This window comes from Ornithorhynchus anatinus, chromosome X5, assembly GCF_004115215.2.
Source record: "Ornithorhynchus anatinus isolate Pmale09 chromosome X5, mOrnAna1.pri.v4, whole genome shotgun sequence".
In the NCBI taxonomy this organism is placed as follows: Eukaryota; Metazoa; Chordata; class Mammalia; order Monotremata; family Ornithorhynchidae; genus Ornithorhynchus; species Ornithorhynchus anatinus.
Genome location: NC_041753.1, coordinates 7,345,024 through 7,360,104, shown reverse-complemented (window position 1 = coordinate 7,360,104; position 15,081 = coordinate 7,345,024). Strand labels below are relative to the sequence as shown.

Below are 15,081 nucleotides of genomic sequence, written 5' to 3'. Positions count from 1 at the left end.
GGGAGTCAGAGGTCGTATTCGTTGGGTTCGTATCCCCGCTCTGCCACTTGTCAGCTGTGTGGGCAAGTCACTTCACTTGTCTGGGCCTCAGTTACCTCATCTGTAAAATGGGGATGAAGACTGCGAGCCTCACATGGGACAACCTGATGACCCTGTATCTCCCCCGGCGCTTAGAACGGTGCTCTGCACATAGTAAGCGCTTAACAAATATCAACATTATTATGAATAATTACGATTGATTGACTGACTGACCCTTCCTCGCTCCACCCCGCCCCCCGCCCCCCCACAGCGATTGGCCCCGTCCACCTCTCCTGCTCCTGCCCCTGCCCCCAGCCTCCGCCCGTCCCCGCCCCCCTCCCTCGTGAGACGGGGCTTCCCCTCGGTCGGGCGCAGCCGTCGGACTTTCCCTATCGTCCTCCCCGCCCCCGCAGGACCCTCCTGCTCCTCCGGACCCTCCTCCTCCTCCGGACCCTCCTCCTCCTCCGGCGCCAGACGGCGGCAGGGGAAGTGAGAGTGTCTGCGGTGGCGGGCCCTTCGGGGCGATGGTTGGGGGGCGGGGGCGTCCAGCACGTTCCCGCGCACGGACTCTCTCCCTCCGCCCGTCTCTCCGTCTCTGCCTCCCCGGGCTGCCTCGGGAAACCGTGGTCCCCGCCCTTTCGGGGGAAAGGGTCCCGGCCCGACGGCGGTGTCCCCGTCTCTCTGCCCGCCGGTGCCTGCGATGGTCTCCCGGGGGGTCTCGCTCTCCCCGGCGAGGCCCACCCCCGGGAGGGGTCTCTGCCCTAGCCCCCCGTCCTTTCCCCCGACCCCCGTCGGGCTCCTCGTTCTCCGCGGGAAGGGGGGGGTGGGTCCTTGGGCCGGAAACGAAACCGAGGTGGCGAAAGCACGTGCATTCCCAGGGCTCGCGCGTCTCCGGTGGAGGTGTGTCAAGCCCCGGACCTTCCCGCCCCCGCCCCTGGGCTCTCCCCCTTTAGACGGACGCCCACCAACGCCAGTCCGGAACCGGGGTCCGAGGCCCCGCCTCCCCGGACTTTCCGTTCTCCCGGGTGGGAAGTGAGAGCAGACCTTTCCGGGGACCGCTCGGCGACGGCCGAGAATGGGGGGCCTCTGGGGGCTCCCTGTGCTCCTCCTCTTCCTGCCCCTGGGTGAGAGGGGGCCCCGGATATGGAGGGGGGGAGGGTCCCCGGACCTGGGGGGAGGGGGAGAGGGGTCCCAGGAGCTGGGAGGAAGGGGAGAGGGATCCCGGGAATGGGGGGAAGACGGGTGCCGGAATTGAGTGGGGGGCGGGATCCCGGGAGCTGAAGAGGGGGTCCGGGGTCCCGGGAGCTGGAGGGGAGAAGGGTCCCGGAATTGGGTGGGGGGCGAGGGGCCCCGGGAGCTGAGAGGCGGGGAGCCGGGATCCCGGGAGCTGGAGGGGAGAAGGGTACGGGCATTGGGTGAGGGGCCCCGGGAACTGGGGGCAGAAGGGTCCCGGAATTGGGTGGGGGGCGAGGGGCCCCGGGAGCTGAGAGGCGGGGGGCCGGGGTCCCGGGAGCTGAGGGCAGAAGGGTCCCGGAATTGGGTGGGGGGCGAGGGGCCCCGGGAGCTGAGAGGCGGGGGGCCGGGGCCCCGGGAGCTGGAGGGGAGAAGGGTCCGGGCATTGGGTGGGGGGTGAGGGGCCCCGGGAGCTGGGGGGCAGAAGGGTCCCGGAATCGGGTGGGGGGCGAGGGACCCTGGAAGCTATTGGAGGGGGCCGGGGTCCCGGGAGCTGAGGGCAGAAGAGTCCCGGAATTGGGGGGGGGGGAAGGGCCCCGGGAGCTGCGAGGAGGGGGGCCGGGGTCCCGGGAGCTGGAGGGGAGAAGGGTCCGGGAATTGGGTGGGGGGCGTGGGGCCCCGGGAGCTGGGAGGCGGGGAGCCGGGGTCCGGGATTCGGGGGCGGAGCCTGAGACCGACCCCCGGGAGCGGGACGGAGGCTGGAGAGGAGAGGGGCGGGGGGCGATGGTGACCGTGACCGTCCCCGCCCCTTTCCCAGCCAATGGCAACGAGAGCAGCCTCGTCGGGGCCTGTAGCTGCAACATCAGGCTGTCCGCGCCCCCGGAGCCCCGCTACCTGGAGGTCCTGACTTCGCACCTGCGACACTATCAGCTCTGCCATCACGCCTACGTCCGGTAACGGACCGCCCCCGGCCCCCCACCCCTTAGGAGAACAAACCGGGGAACCGGTTTGACCCCTCCCCGCTCTGGGCAAACCCCAACTTCCATCCCCGCAACCTCTCCTCATCCCCCCCCCCCCCCCCCGACCGGGACCAGCCGGCAAAGCTCCCCCCCCCCCCCCCGCCCAGGCCCGTGATGTCAAACACCAGGAATGAGGAAGGGAGCCAGGGACTTTTAAAACTGAGGTCAGGGTGGGAAGGGAGACTTGGGGGGGGTAGGGGGAGGAGGTGGAGGCCAACCAATCCCATTCGAACCAGGTTCCACCTGCCCAAGAGGACTTTGTGCGGAAATGCCCAAGCTGCCTGGGTCAAGGAACTGATGAGCTGCTTTGACCGGGGAGGTAAGCACCGTCTCGGTCCACCTTGCCCTCCTTTCCTCAACTTCCCGCTGTGGGCTTTGAAGGTGGGGAGGGCGGTGGTCTTTCTGATACGAGGAGGGAGAGCCTTGCGGGCCAGAGGCGGGTCACGGGCAAGAGGTCGGCGGCGAGGTAGACAAGATGGAAGTTGGCGAGGTTGGCATTAGAGGGGCGAAGGGCGTGGGCTGGGTCGGAGTAGGAGAGTGGAGAGGGGAGGTAGGAGGGGGCGAGGCGATGGACTGTTTTAAAGCTGATGGTGAGGACATTTCTGTTTGATGTGGAAGCGGAAGGGCAATCGCTGGAAGGTCTTGAGGAGTTGGGAGGCGTGGCCTGGACGTATCAGTGAAAAAGTGACTGGGGCAGCGGCGTGAAGTATGGACCGGAGTGGGGAGAGACAGGAGGCTGGGAGGTCAGCAAGGAGGCTGGTATAGTAATACTGTAAAGTATTTTAGTGTCTGTCAGTCTCCCCTAGCTAGACTCTAAACTCCTTGAGGGCAGGGATCATCTTTCTAATGTGTTCTCCCACGTCTTGTACGGTGTGTTGCACACCATAGATGCTCAATAAAAACTACTGTCTCTCTTGAGGTTTCTCACCTCTATGCAGCTTTCTCTTCCCCCCTGTGCTTCATGTCCCCCCACCCCCAACTATCTCTTCTCGCTTCCTCCTCATCTGCCCCTACACACCCTACTTCCTCCTCCTCCTCCTCGGTTTTCTTGTCTCACTCCCAGGACCCTTCTCCCTAACCTCGCTCCCCTCCTCCCCGTAGCCTGCGGATCCCGGAGGACGGAGCCCACGCAGGAGGAGCAGCATCTGAAGAGCCAGGCGGGCCTGGCCCCGGCCCAAACCCAGACCCCGGGAGGCGGCCGGACGACCGCCGCTCCGACCGCCCGGCTCTCCACCACCGTCTGGCTCTCCTCCCCGCCACCCGCCCCACCGGGCAGCACTTGGCTGCCCAAGGAGACGGCCGCGTTCATCACCGCCAGCCAGTCCCGGGGTGGCCGCCCGGACCCCGCCGAGCAGAAGGAATCTGTGGCGCAGGGGCTGGGCCAGGCCGTGGTGCCGGTCCTGGGCTTGCTGGGCGTCGTCTTCGTGCTCACCGCAGTCCTGGCCTACGTGGTCTGCCGCAGGCGGGGGGCCCCCCGCAATGAGATGCTCTACCCCCAGAGGCCAAAAGGTACTAGTATTACAATTATTAATAATGAAAATATGATATTGCCATGGCGTAAAGTGCTTACCTTGTGTCAAGTGCTGTTCTAAGCGCTGGGGTATATTATCTAGTACTTATAAATTAATTACCCAGTCCCTGTTGTCCCATGAGGGTTCACAGTCTAACTAGGTGGGAGGACAGGATGAGCGTTGAATCCACATTTTAGTCTGAGTCAGTCAGTGGTATTTATTGAGCACTTATTCTATGCAGAGCACTGTACTACACACTTGGGAGAGGATAACAGAATATGACAGATACATTCCTGGACCACACGAGTTTACAAGGTAGAGGGGGAGGCAGATAGTAATATAAAGAAATGACGGATATGGACATAAATGCTGAGGGGCTGGGAGCGGGGATGAGTAAAGGGAGCAAGTCTGGGCGACACAGAAGGGAATGGAAGAAGAGGAAAGGGGGTTTTAGTCAGGGAATGCCTCAAGGAGGAGATGGGCCTTCGATAAGGCCCTCTGAAGGCTGGGGGAGAGCTGTGGTCTGTTGGTTATGAAGGGTGAGGTCCCAGAGGCCAGAGGTAGGGCACGGGCAGAGGTCGGTGGCGAGACAGACGAGAACAAGGTTCAGTGGGTAGGTTGGCATTAGAGGAGCGAAGTGTGTGGGTTGGGTTGGAGTAGGACAGCAGCGAAGTGAGGTAGGAGGGAGCGAGGGGACTGACCGCTTTAAAAGCCGACGGTGAGGAGTTTCACTGTGATGCAGAGGTGGATGGGCACTTCTCTGTGCTTCTGTTCCGCAAAATGGGGATACAATACCTGTTCTCCCTCCTACTTTGAGTGCCCAATGTGGGACCTGATATCACATCTACTCCAGCGCTTAGTACAGTGCTTGACAAATACTACGTGCTTAACAAAATCGCAATTATTTTTTATTATTCTTTGTGCCTCAGTTTTTTCATCTGTAAATGGGGCTCCAATATCAGCTCTCCCTCTTAGATTGGCAGCCCCATGGGGGAAAACAGCATGGTTTAGTGGAAAGAGCATGGCTCTAGGAGTCAGAGGACGTGGGTTCTAATCCCGGATCCGCCACTTGTCTGCTGTGAGACCTTGAGCAAATCGCTTCACTTCTCTGTGCCTCAGTTCTCTCATCTGTAAAATGGGGATTAAGACTGTGAATCCCAAGTGAGACAGGGACTGTGTCCAACCTGATTATCTTGTATCTACCCCAGTGCTTAGTACAGTGCCTGGCCCGGAGCAGGCATTTAATAAATACCATTATTTAAAAAAAAGAGAGAGAGAGAGAGAGGGACTGTGACCTGATTATCTTGTATTTATGTCTATGCTTAGGACAGTGGCATAGACATTGGCACTTAAGATTAACATCAACAATGGTATTTATTGAGGGCTTACTGTGTGCAGAGCACTGTCCTGAGCGCTTGGGAGAGTCCGATACAACAGTTCCCTACCCAAAATTAGCTTACAGTCTAGAGGTGGAGACAGATATGAATATAAATTACCTTATCTATAATTGATGCATGCCATAGTTGTTAGTGTTTTCCTTCCTCTCAAAGACCCAGGTATCCTTTTCCCCTTCGAGGACCAAGCAGCAGTCAGTGGCATTTATTGAGAGTTTATTGTGTGCAGAGCACTGGACAGAGCACTTGGGAGACTCCACTAGAATAGAGTTGGTACGGTCTCCCCATTCCCCACCAGGACTCTCTCTCACCCTTCTCTCTCTCTTTCTCCCTCAGCATATCCTTACCATCCCTGCCAGGCCCACGCCCTGGACCCGCCCTGGGATGGGCATCCCCGGGCCTGGCCTGCCCTGGCCTCTGGGAACCCGCCCGCACCGGTTCCCGTCTGAGCTGTGCCTGCCTCCGCTTTCCTTCCCCGAAAAAAAGCTATTTTTACTAACCCTTGAGTGTTTGGTGTGTCCAGGCTCTGCCCCCCACGGCCACTCGTGGCACTCTCCATCTGGCCAGGGTCGGGGGAGCAGCTTCCTGAGTCCCGCTCCGCTGCCGCCCGCTCCCTGAGGCTGCCGGCGCAGACTGATGGCCCCCCGCCCGCCTTCGCTCGGTCTCCTCTCACAGCCCCTCAGCCTCCATTAAAGGCCCCTAGATTTCTCTGCAGGTTGTCTCCCGCAGGCCTGAGACTGGGAGAATTGTGTTGGCGCCTTGGGCCCCCGCCCACAAATCCCATTTCTTGGAGAGGGCTACTGGAAGGCCCGGTTGGAGTCCTACGTCTCAGCTCTGGGGGCTGGGTGTGTCAGCTCCACTGAGCCATCCTACCCTAGGCCTCTTGCAGCTCAACGCACCACCCCACCCCGTCTTTACCTGTAGGCCCCGGCCCAGACCCCCGCCCGCCTCCCGCCCCCTCCCATCCCGCACCAGATCTCGGCCTCTGTCCAGGTGGGGGGGACCAGATGTCTTCCGGCTACCTGAGGATGCTGGGATGGGGCTGTTCCAGATGTCTGGGTCTCTGCTCCCAGACTGGATATCCCTGGAGGTGGGAGGGGTTTTCCCAGAGCAGCCCCCACCGGCTCCTCCCTCCCCATGTCACCAGACTGGATGAGGCCCGGACCAGCTGCTCCATCGTCCCCCTCCCCTCCGACCTCCTCTACTTTGCCCCCGCTGGACAGACGTGGACTCCTGGCCCCAAATGTCAGGCCCGGGGCACACCCCCAGCCCCCCAACACACCCAGCACAGGCCGGGCATACCCCATCTCCCACTGCTACCAGATCAAAGGAAATCTCTTCTGAAGACTTCATATGGTCCCCTACTCTTTACCCCACACACACATCCACCCATACCCACATTCCTGACCAGTAGTCTGCTCCCCATCTCCAGTCTCCCCTCCTCCTTCTCCCCCAAGGACTGTCTAGGGACCCAGAGTGCTCTGGGCTCTGGATCGCTTTAGGTTTCAATGAGTGTGGGAAAAGCCCACCTTGGGTTGGGGGGTGAAGGAGGGGTTGCTGGGGCGTGGGGGTGGAAGGGGCAGGAGTGTAGGACACCTTTGTCCTGCCCAAGTGGAAGACACCCTGGGAGTTCTCCTCGGCCATGCCCCTGCCTCCAAGCGGGCAGATGGCTGAATCTCCATGCCCAACCATGAAGCCTGGGCTAAAACCACACGATGGGACCAGTCCACCTCGTGCCAGCTTTGGGCAGACATTGGCCAGGGCCACAGTCTCTGGGCCCATGGCCTTGTTGGACCTGGTTCCCTCATCCTGATTGGTCCCCCCCGCCCATTTTCCCTCAGCTCGCAGTCTTCATTATCATCATCAATGAATCAGTGGTATTTATTGAGCGTTTACTATGTTCAAAGCACTAAAAGCTTGGGAGAGTACAGAGAATTGGCATACACGATCCCTGCCCCTAACTAGCTTACAGTCTATTTTTTTTTCATTGTATTTGTTAAGCGCTTACTACATGCCACGCACTGTACTAAGCACTGGATAGATACAGGCTGATCAGGTTGAACATAGTCCGTGTCCCACATGGGGCTCACAAGTCTTAATCCCCATTTTACAGATGAGGGAACTGAGGGCCAGAGAAGTGAAGTGACTTACCCCAGGTCACACAGCAGACAAGTGGTAGAGCCAGTATTAGAACCCAGGTCCTTCTGGCTCTTAGGCCCGTTCTCTATCCACCATACCACACTGCTTCTCATTATTATTATTACTACATTATTCGTTAACTGCTTTCTCTGTTTCAAACACTTTTTAAGCACTGGGGTAGACAGGTTGGACACAGTCCCTGTCCCCCATGGTGTTCACAATCTAAGTAGGAGGGAGACCAGGCACTGAACTCCCATTTTACAGACAAAGTCCACTAAAATGATCCACAGACAAAACGTCTCCCTTCTAGACTGTACGCTCATTGTGGGCGGGGAATGTGCCCACCAACTCTGTTCTGCTGGACTCTCAAACGCTCAGTCCAGTACTCTGCCCACAGTAAGTGCTCAAAAAGTACCATCGATGGATTAAATGGGGGATGGTTCGTTCACGCGGCCGTTTCCGTTGGCTGATCTGGCTCTTCCCCCCGAGCAATGGCTGCCTCCTTTCACACGGGGTGCACGAAAACCTGGCTACACCTATTTTATTACCGGTCAGCGGGCCGCCTCCGGGCACCCAGGACAGGGGTCAGGCTCGGCGGCGCTTTGGTCCAGACGCTCTTCAGCCTCTGGTCCGTACCGGGGAGAAGTAACCCGCTCAATCTCGGTCCAAGTAACCTGAGCTCGGTCCAAGAGGGAAGGGGCATCGGGTAGGCCCCGCCCCCCAAGCCTCACCTCTGTCCAACTGGGACGGGGTCTCTGGCATCCCGTCCGAGGGAGCCGCTAGCCCACTCCAAGCTATCTTTGGAACTGGCTCTGCCCGGGGGTGGACGGGACCCGGGGGTCCCTCCCCACCCACCTACATGTCCAGCATCTGCTCGCAGGTGCAGGCCAACTCGCCAACCTTGAGCCGGGCATAGTCCACCCGCTTCAGTGCCATCTGGCAGTCCTTCCGGGCCGAGTAGCTGGAGCCCTCGTGGGGTTGCCCCGTGGCCACCTGCAATGGGGAAGAAGAGGGAGGAGGTGTTCTGTCCTTGCCCTCCTTGCCACTCCACCCCTTCGCCCGGCCCGTCTCCCCACCCCCGACCCCCAACTCCGCAAGCCTGGCTCCTGCCATTATACCCCCCATCCCAGTGATAATAATAATAATGACGGTATTTGCTAAGCTCTCACTATGTGCCAGCCACTGTACTGAGCGCTGGGGTGGATACAAGCAAGTCAGGTTGGACACAGTCCCTGTCCCCCGTTGGGCTCACAGCCTCAAACCTCCTTTTACGGATGAGATAACTGAGGTACAGAGAAATGAAGTGACTTGCCCAGGGTCACACGGTAGACAACTGGCAGAGCCGGAATTAGAACCTATGACCTTCTGACTCCCAGACCTGTGCTCTATCCACTACACCATGCTGCTTCTAGATAATGAGAAAGGGCAAGTGGGCCTTAGAGTGCTTGTCTGTGGATTGTCTGTGGATTCCCAAGTCGGTTAGTGATTTGAAGAGCGCAGTTTTTTGCAATAAATTATGATAGAGAAGCAGCATGTTGTACAGTCGTGGCAGAGAGGATAAGAAGAGAGAAGAGAGGTTAAGCAGAGAGAAAGCCAATGGGGTTTCCTGCAGACGATGTCTTGGAAAAGCAGCAGGGCTTAGTGGACAAAGCCCGGGCTTGGGAGTCAGAAGTTCCTGGATTTAATCCTGGCTTGGCCACGTGTCTGCTGTGTGACCTTGGGCAAGTCATTTCATTTCTCTGGGTCTCGGTTACCTCGTCTGTAAAGTGGGGGTTCAGAGTGTGAGTCTTATGTAGGACAGGGACTGTACCCAACCTGACTACCTTGTATCTACCCCCAGCGCTTAGAAGAGCACTTAGCACATAGTAAGCGCTTAACAAGTACCATAATTACTATCATTCCAGAGGGTGAGTGGGTCTCAGCATGCTCAGTTTGCTGACTCCCAAGACGGGGAGTGATTTGAAGAGGGTGGTATTCCACCAATGGATTATGATAGAGGGCGAGTGGGCCTCCGCATGCTTGTTTACGGATGCCATTTATTCTGCATTTTTGTCGGTCTAATAAATCGTGATTGTTTAACCAAGTGACTGGTATGAATTTTTGTGCTCCTCTTCCCAGCTGTATCCTGAACCCGCCTACCCAGGTGAGTGTACGGACCTCTGTCGCTGACAACATCTCTAGCCACTGCACAATATCTACCCTCACCAACTCTGAAATCCCCTCATCCAACCACAACCTCCTCACCTGGCTTCTCTCCCACACACCCCCTTCCCACAAACCTATCCTGTCCTCCCAACAATTGACTGCCCCCACCCCCATTTTCCAAAGTTATCAAACCCCATCTGGTCTCCACGCTCAACCTACCTTCGCTTGACACACAAATTGACGCCCTTACTAGGTCCCTCTCCACTCAGCTCAACTCCTTCATTACCCTGCCCCTCCATGGGGTCTCGTACCACTAACCTGCGACCCCGGATTACCTCTACAATATACTTCCTCTCTTCTGTGCATGAGCTAGCCAAAATCCAGATATTAGGCCAGTCTTATGCATCTCAAACTCCTCCTCGCCTACTTTAACTCTCCCCCCTTGTCCATCCAACAGTACATCTCCGTCCTTATTGACTCCTCTGTCCACTGCCCGTGACGGCTATTTCAGATGTTTAACTCCCTCCTCAAGCTCCCTGCCCCCTCTTTTCCCCCTATATCTCGCTCCTAATGATCTGACCACAGTATGTAGTATACGTCGAGAAAATTGAAACTATGAGATGTGGTTTCCCTAAAATCTCCCCTGCTCCGCTCCAGTCCCTCCTCCATCCTGCTTCCTCTTCGAGTCTCCCATCCTTCCCAGAAGTATCTCAGTCAATCGTATTTCCTGAATGCTTACCCTGTGCAGAGCACTGTACTAAGCACTTGGGAGAGTACAATATAACAATAAGATCTCAAGAGGAGATCTCCCATCTCCTTTCAAAATCTGCTCCGTCCGCCTCCACTTCTGACCTCATCCCTTCACACCTTATCCAAACACTTGCCCTCTCCTTTCTTTCCTCCCTGGCTTTTTTTTTTAATGGCATTTAAGTGCTTATTATATGCCAGGCACCGTTCTAAGCACTGGGGTAGATACAAGCTAATCAGATAGGACACGGTCCTTGTCCCACATGGGGCTCATAATCTTGATCCCCATTTTACAGGTGAGGGAACTGAGGCCCAGAGAAGTAAAGTGACTTGCCCAAGGTCACACAGCAGACAAGCAGCGGAGTCAGGATTAGAACCCACGTCTTTCTGACTCGTGCTCTATCCACGAGGCCATGCTGCTTCTCTGACTGCCATCTTCAACTATTTGCTCTCCAATGCCTTTTTCCCCCACTGCTTTTCTAAAAATGGACATGCCTCCCCTATCCTAAAAAAACAAAACAAAACCTCCCTTGACCCCACAGTTCCCTCAGTTATTTCCCAATATCCCTCCTATCATTCCTCTCCATATTTCTTGAGCAAGTTGTTTACACACCCTGTGTCCACTTCCTGTCCTCCAATTCTCTCCTTGACCCCCTACAATCTGGCTCCCGTCCCCTTCATTCCACCAAAACTGCCCTCACAAAGGTCACCAGTAATCTCCTTCTTGCCCAATCCAAGAGCCTCTACTCCATCCTCCTTGTCTTCTGAGCTGCCTTCGACATTGTCGACCACCCCCTTCTCCTGGAAACGTTATCCAACCTCGGCTTCACGGTCACTCCTCTCCTAGTTCTCCTCCTGTCTCTTTGGCCGCTCTGTCTCAGTCTCTTTTGCAGGCTTCTCCTCTGCCTCCTACCCTCTAATTGTGGGGTTGCCTCAGGGTTCAGTTCTGAGTCCCCTTCTATTCTCCATCTCACCCACTCTCTTGGAGAACTCATTCACTCCCACAGCTTCAACTACCATCTCTTCGTGGAAAATTCCCAAAGCTACTTCTCCAATTCTGACTTATCTCCTCTGCAGTCTCGCATTTTCTCCCGCCTTCAGGATGTCCGGCCATTACCTCAAATTTAACACGTTCAAAATACAACTTTTCATCTTCCCACCCAAACCCGATCCTTCCCTTGACTTTCCCATCGCTGTAGACGACACCACCATCCTCTCTGTCTCACAAGCCCATAACCCTGGCGTGATCCTCGACTCATCTCTTTCATTCCACCCTCGTATTCAATCTGACACCAAATCCTAAAGGTTCTACCTTCACGACATTGCTAAAATCCACCCTTTCCTCTCCATCCAAACTGCTACGACCTTGATCCAAGCAAGGATTCTATGTTGCCTCGATGACTGCATCAGCCTCCTCACTGACCTCACTACCTCCCTGCCTCCTGTCTCTCCCCTCTCCAGTCCACGCACCACTCTGCTGCCAGATCACCTTTCAAAAAAAAAACCATTAGTTCTACTCCTCAAAAACCTCCAGGGGTTGCCCATCTACCTCTACCCAAAACACAAACTCCTTACCATCAGCTTTAAAGCACTGTCAGCTTGCCCCCATCTACCTCACCTCGCTGCTCTCCTACTACAACCTGGCCCTCACGTTTCACTCCTCTAAACCCAATCCCATCTCTTTCTCACTGCCAACCCTTTGCCCATGTCCTCCCTTTGACCTTGAATTCTCTCCCCCTTCATATCCGTCAGACCACCGCTCTCCCCACCCTCAAAACCCTCCTAAAATCACATTTCCTCCAAGAGACCTTCCTTGATTCCCTTCCCTCTGTGTCTCCAATGCACTTGGATCTGTCCCGTGATATTCACCCCACCCTCAGCCCCACGGCACTTATGTACAGATCCCTCTACTCTCCCATTTCCTCTCTCTGAAATGCATTTTAATGTCTACAACCCGCTCGAGACTTTAGGCTCCTTATGAGCAGGGATTGAGTCTACTGTATTGTACACTCCCAAGCACTAAGTACAGTGCTCTACACACAGGAGCGCAATTTCATTGACTGATTCATTCATGCCCACAGCACATATGTATATATCTGTAATTTATTTATTTACACATATTAATATCCGTCTCCCCTTCTAGACTGTGAGCTCGTGGTGGGCAGGGAATGTGTCTGGTTGTGTTATACTGTACCCTCCCCAAGTCCTTAGTACAGTGCTTTGCACACAGTAAGCGCTCAGTAAATATGGTTGAATGAATTGATCAACAGATACAATTACAGATATTATCGGTTCCTTGTTTCCCTCTCTTCCTAGCTCCACTCCTCCCTCGCAGTCCAAGCCACCGGGTGCCTCGTGCACCAGCCCGCCCCCGCCCCGGGGTCCCTGGCGCTGACCTGGGTGAGGTAGCGGATCTGGCCGGAAAGCTCGGCCTCCACGCGCTGCACGGAGGAGGTGAAGGCCGCTGCCTGCCGGTCTAGGAACCGTTCATTGGCTTTCTCCTTGGACAGCTCCAGGATCACGTTCCCTGTGGGGGCAGATGGGAGACACAGACCGTCGGGACCCCCTCCCCAGGTCAGACAGAGGGTTGGGAGGGGATGAGAAGGGGGGACGGGCTCGGGGTCTGATGGAGGAGGGCGGCTGCAGGAGGCGTTCAAACCGAGGATCACTGGGAAGGGGCCTAAAGGAGTTGGGTTAGATGTGGGGGGGGCGTAAAGGAGATAGATGCAGGGGGCGGGGTCTAAAGAGCTGGGTAGGGCAGAGGGCAAGGCCTAATGAACCTGGTAAGGCAGCATGGTTCAGTGGAAAGAGCCTGGGCTTGGGAGACAGAGATCGTGGGCTCTAATCCCGGCTCTGCCACATGCCAGCTGTGTGACTTCAGGCAAGTCACTTCACTCCTCTGTGCCTCAGTGACCTCATTTGTAAAAAGGGGATGAAGACTGTGAGCCCCACGGGGGACAACCTGATGACCTTGGATCTACCCCGGCGCGTCGAACAGTGCTTGGCACATAGTAAGCACTAAACAAATACCAACATTATTAAATACCACCCTTATTAATCCCTGTTCCGGCACTTGCCTCAGTGGAAAGAGCCCGGGTTTGGGAGTCAGAGGTCATGGGTTCGAATCCCGGCTCTGCCACTTGTCATCTGTGTGACTGTGGGCAGGTCACTTCGCTTCTCTGTGCCTCAGTTCCCTCATCTGTAAAATGGGGATGAAGACTGTGAACCTCACGTGGGACAACCGGATTACCTTGTGTCTACTCCAGCGTTTAGAACAGTGCTCTGCACATAGTAAGGGCTTAACAAATACCACCATTATTATTACTTGCCAGCTGTGTGACTTCGGGCAAGTCACTTCACTTCTCTGGGCCTCACTGACCTCATCTGTAAAATGGGGATGAAGACTGTGAGCCCCACGGGGGACAACCTGATGACCTTGGATCTACCCCAGCGCTTAGAAGAGTGCTCGGCACATAGGAAGCGCTTAACAAATGCCGTCGTTATTATTAGTATTTAATGAACTAGGTGGGGGCAGGTCTTAAAGGGGGCGGGGCCGTGTGAGCGGGAAGCGGGGCCGGCGGGTCCCTGCTGGCGAGGGCTCCGCGCAGCGGCCCCCGGCCTTACCCGCGCTTTGCAGGATGGCGCCGATCTCCCGCTCGATGTCCTCCAGGGCCCGCAACCGCTCGTTGGCGAGGCTGTAAGTCGCCATGTCGCGACGCCCGGGTCCGAGCTCCAGAGCGGCCCGGGAACCCGACGGCGACGCCTGCGCAGAGCAACGAGCAGAACCAGTCGAACGCGCAGGCGCGGGATTGGACCTACTCCCGCGCCCAGCAGGCCCCGCGCGGCCCCCCAAACTACAACTCCCGACGGGCCCCGCGCCCCCCCAAACTACAACTCCCGACGGGCCCCGCGCGCCCCCCCCAAACTACAACTCCCGACGGGCCCCGCGCGCGCGCGCTCTCCGCTCTGCCCCTTGGCTTGAGGCCTCCCGAATTATTGTGAGGTGGAGGCGAAGGCCGGCCTGTCCCTCTCCCTAACGTCGACCAGGGAGCCTTGTGTCCCCGTTGGCGACAATCCCCAGCCTCCACCCCTCTCCCTACGGATGGAGGAAGCCCTCTTTTTCAAAACAGAGTATTTAAATGCTTGCTTTACCAAGGAGTGTAAAAGCGGCATGGCCTAGCGGAAGGAGCCAGGGCCCCGGGAGTTTGAAGAATGTGGGTTCTAATCTCCACTCTGCCACTTGTCGGCTGTGTGACCTTGAAAAAGTCACTTCACTGTGCCCCAGTTCCCTCATCTGTAAATGGGATTCAATGCCTGTTCTCCTTCCTACTTAGCCCCAAGTGGCAGATGATTATCAAAGTCTTATTGAGGGTGCCTCTCCTCCAAGAGGCCTTCCCAGACTAAGCCCCTCCTTTCCTCTTCTCCCACTCCCTTTCACATCCCCACTTGCTCCCTTTGTTCTCCCCCAATCCCAGCCCCACAGCACTTAGGTAAATATCTGTCATTTATTTATTTGTATTGATGTCTGTCTCCCCACTCTAGGCTGTAAGCTCCTTATGGGCAGGGAATGCGTCTGTTTATTGTTGTAGTCTACTCTCCCAAGCACGGAGTACAGTGCTTTGCACACAGTAAGCGTTCAATAAATATGAATGAATAAATAAATGAATTGCATCCACCCAGCACATAAGTGCTTCATGAATACCATTATTACACTATTATTATTATTATGCACTGTACCAAGCACTGGGGTAGATACATGATAAATACAATTGATTATCAGGTATGACACCATCCCCGCCCCTACCTACATGGAGCTTACAGTGGGAAGGGTGACAAAGATTGAATTGCCATTTTACAAATGAGAAAACTGAGGCCCAGAGAAGTATGAAGTGACCTGTATATGATCACACAGCACCAAGCGTGGAAGCAGCATGG

General features: G+C 56.3%; 2 protein-coding genes across 3 annotated transcripts; one reads left to right on the top strand and one right to left on the bottom strand.

The window, feature by feature from the left end:
- Window positions 1–964: 964 nt before the first annotated feature.
- CXCL16 (C-X-C motif chemokine ligand 16) lies at window positions 965–5,829 on the top strand. The gene is made up of 5 exons (XM_029055381.2): window positions 965–1,142; window positions 2,009–2,144; window positions 2,447–2,529; window positions 3,312–3,719; window positions 5,452–5,829. The coding sequence occupies exons 1-5, from the start codon at window positions 1,094–1,096 to the stop codon at window positions 5,562–5,564; spliced, it is 789 nt and encodes a 262-aa protein (XP_028911214.1). The 5' UTR covers window positions 965–1,093; the 3' UTR covers window positions 5,565–5,829.
- Window positions 4,811–13,947, bottom strand: MED11 (mediator complex subunit 11). 2 transcript variants are annotated; one of them, XM_029055423.2, is made up of 4 exons: window positions 13,771–13,947; window positions 12,543–12,673; window positions 8,110–8,247; window positions 4,811–4,849 (listed from the first exon to the last, which is right to left on the bottom strand). In XM_029055423.2, the coding sequence occupies exons 1-3, from the start codon at window positions 13,853–13,855 to the stop codon at window positions 8,110–8,112; spliced, it is 354 nt and encodes a 117-aa protein (XP_028911256.1). In that variant the 5' UTR covers window positions 13,856–13,947; the 3' UTR covers window positions 4,811–4,849. The 2 variants fall into 2 exon arrangements, with proteins under 2 accessions (XP_028911256.1, XP_028911255.1); XM_029055422.2 differs by lacking the exon at window positions 4,811–4,849 and having other exon boundaries at window positions 7,780–8,247.
- Between the last annotated feature and the right edge of the window lie 1,134 nt (window positions 13,948–15,081).

Excerpts from the sequence above, each read along its gene's own strand:
- CXCL16 (XM_029055381.2), top strand. The coding sequence starts at position 1,094 with ATGGGGGGCCTCTGGGGGCTCCCTGTGCTCCTCCTCTTCCTGCCCCTG. Across the intron at positions 1,143-2,008 it reads CCTCCTCTTCCTGCCCCTGG|CCAATGGCAACGAGAGCAGC; the intron begins GTGAGAGGGGGC and ends CCCCTTTCCCAG. Across the intron at positions 3,720-5,451 it reads CTACCCCCAGAGGCCAAAAG|CATATCCTTACCATCCCTGC; the intron begins GTACTAGTATTA and ends TTTCTCCCTCAG.
- MED11 (XM_029055423.2), bottom strand. The coding sequence starts at position 13,855 with ATGGCGACTTACAGCCTCGCCAACGAGCGGTTGCGGGCCCTGGAGGAC. Across the intron at positions 12,674-13,770 it reads CGCCATCCTGCAAAGCGCGG|GGAACGTGATCCTGGAGCTG; the intron begins GTAAGGCCGGGG and ends CTGCCCCCACAG. Across the intron at positions 8,248-12,542 it reads AGATCCGCTACCTCACCCAG|GTGGCCACGGGGCAACCCCA; the intron begins GTCAGCGCCAGG and ends TCCCCATTGCAG.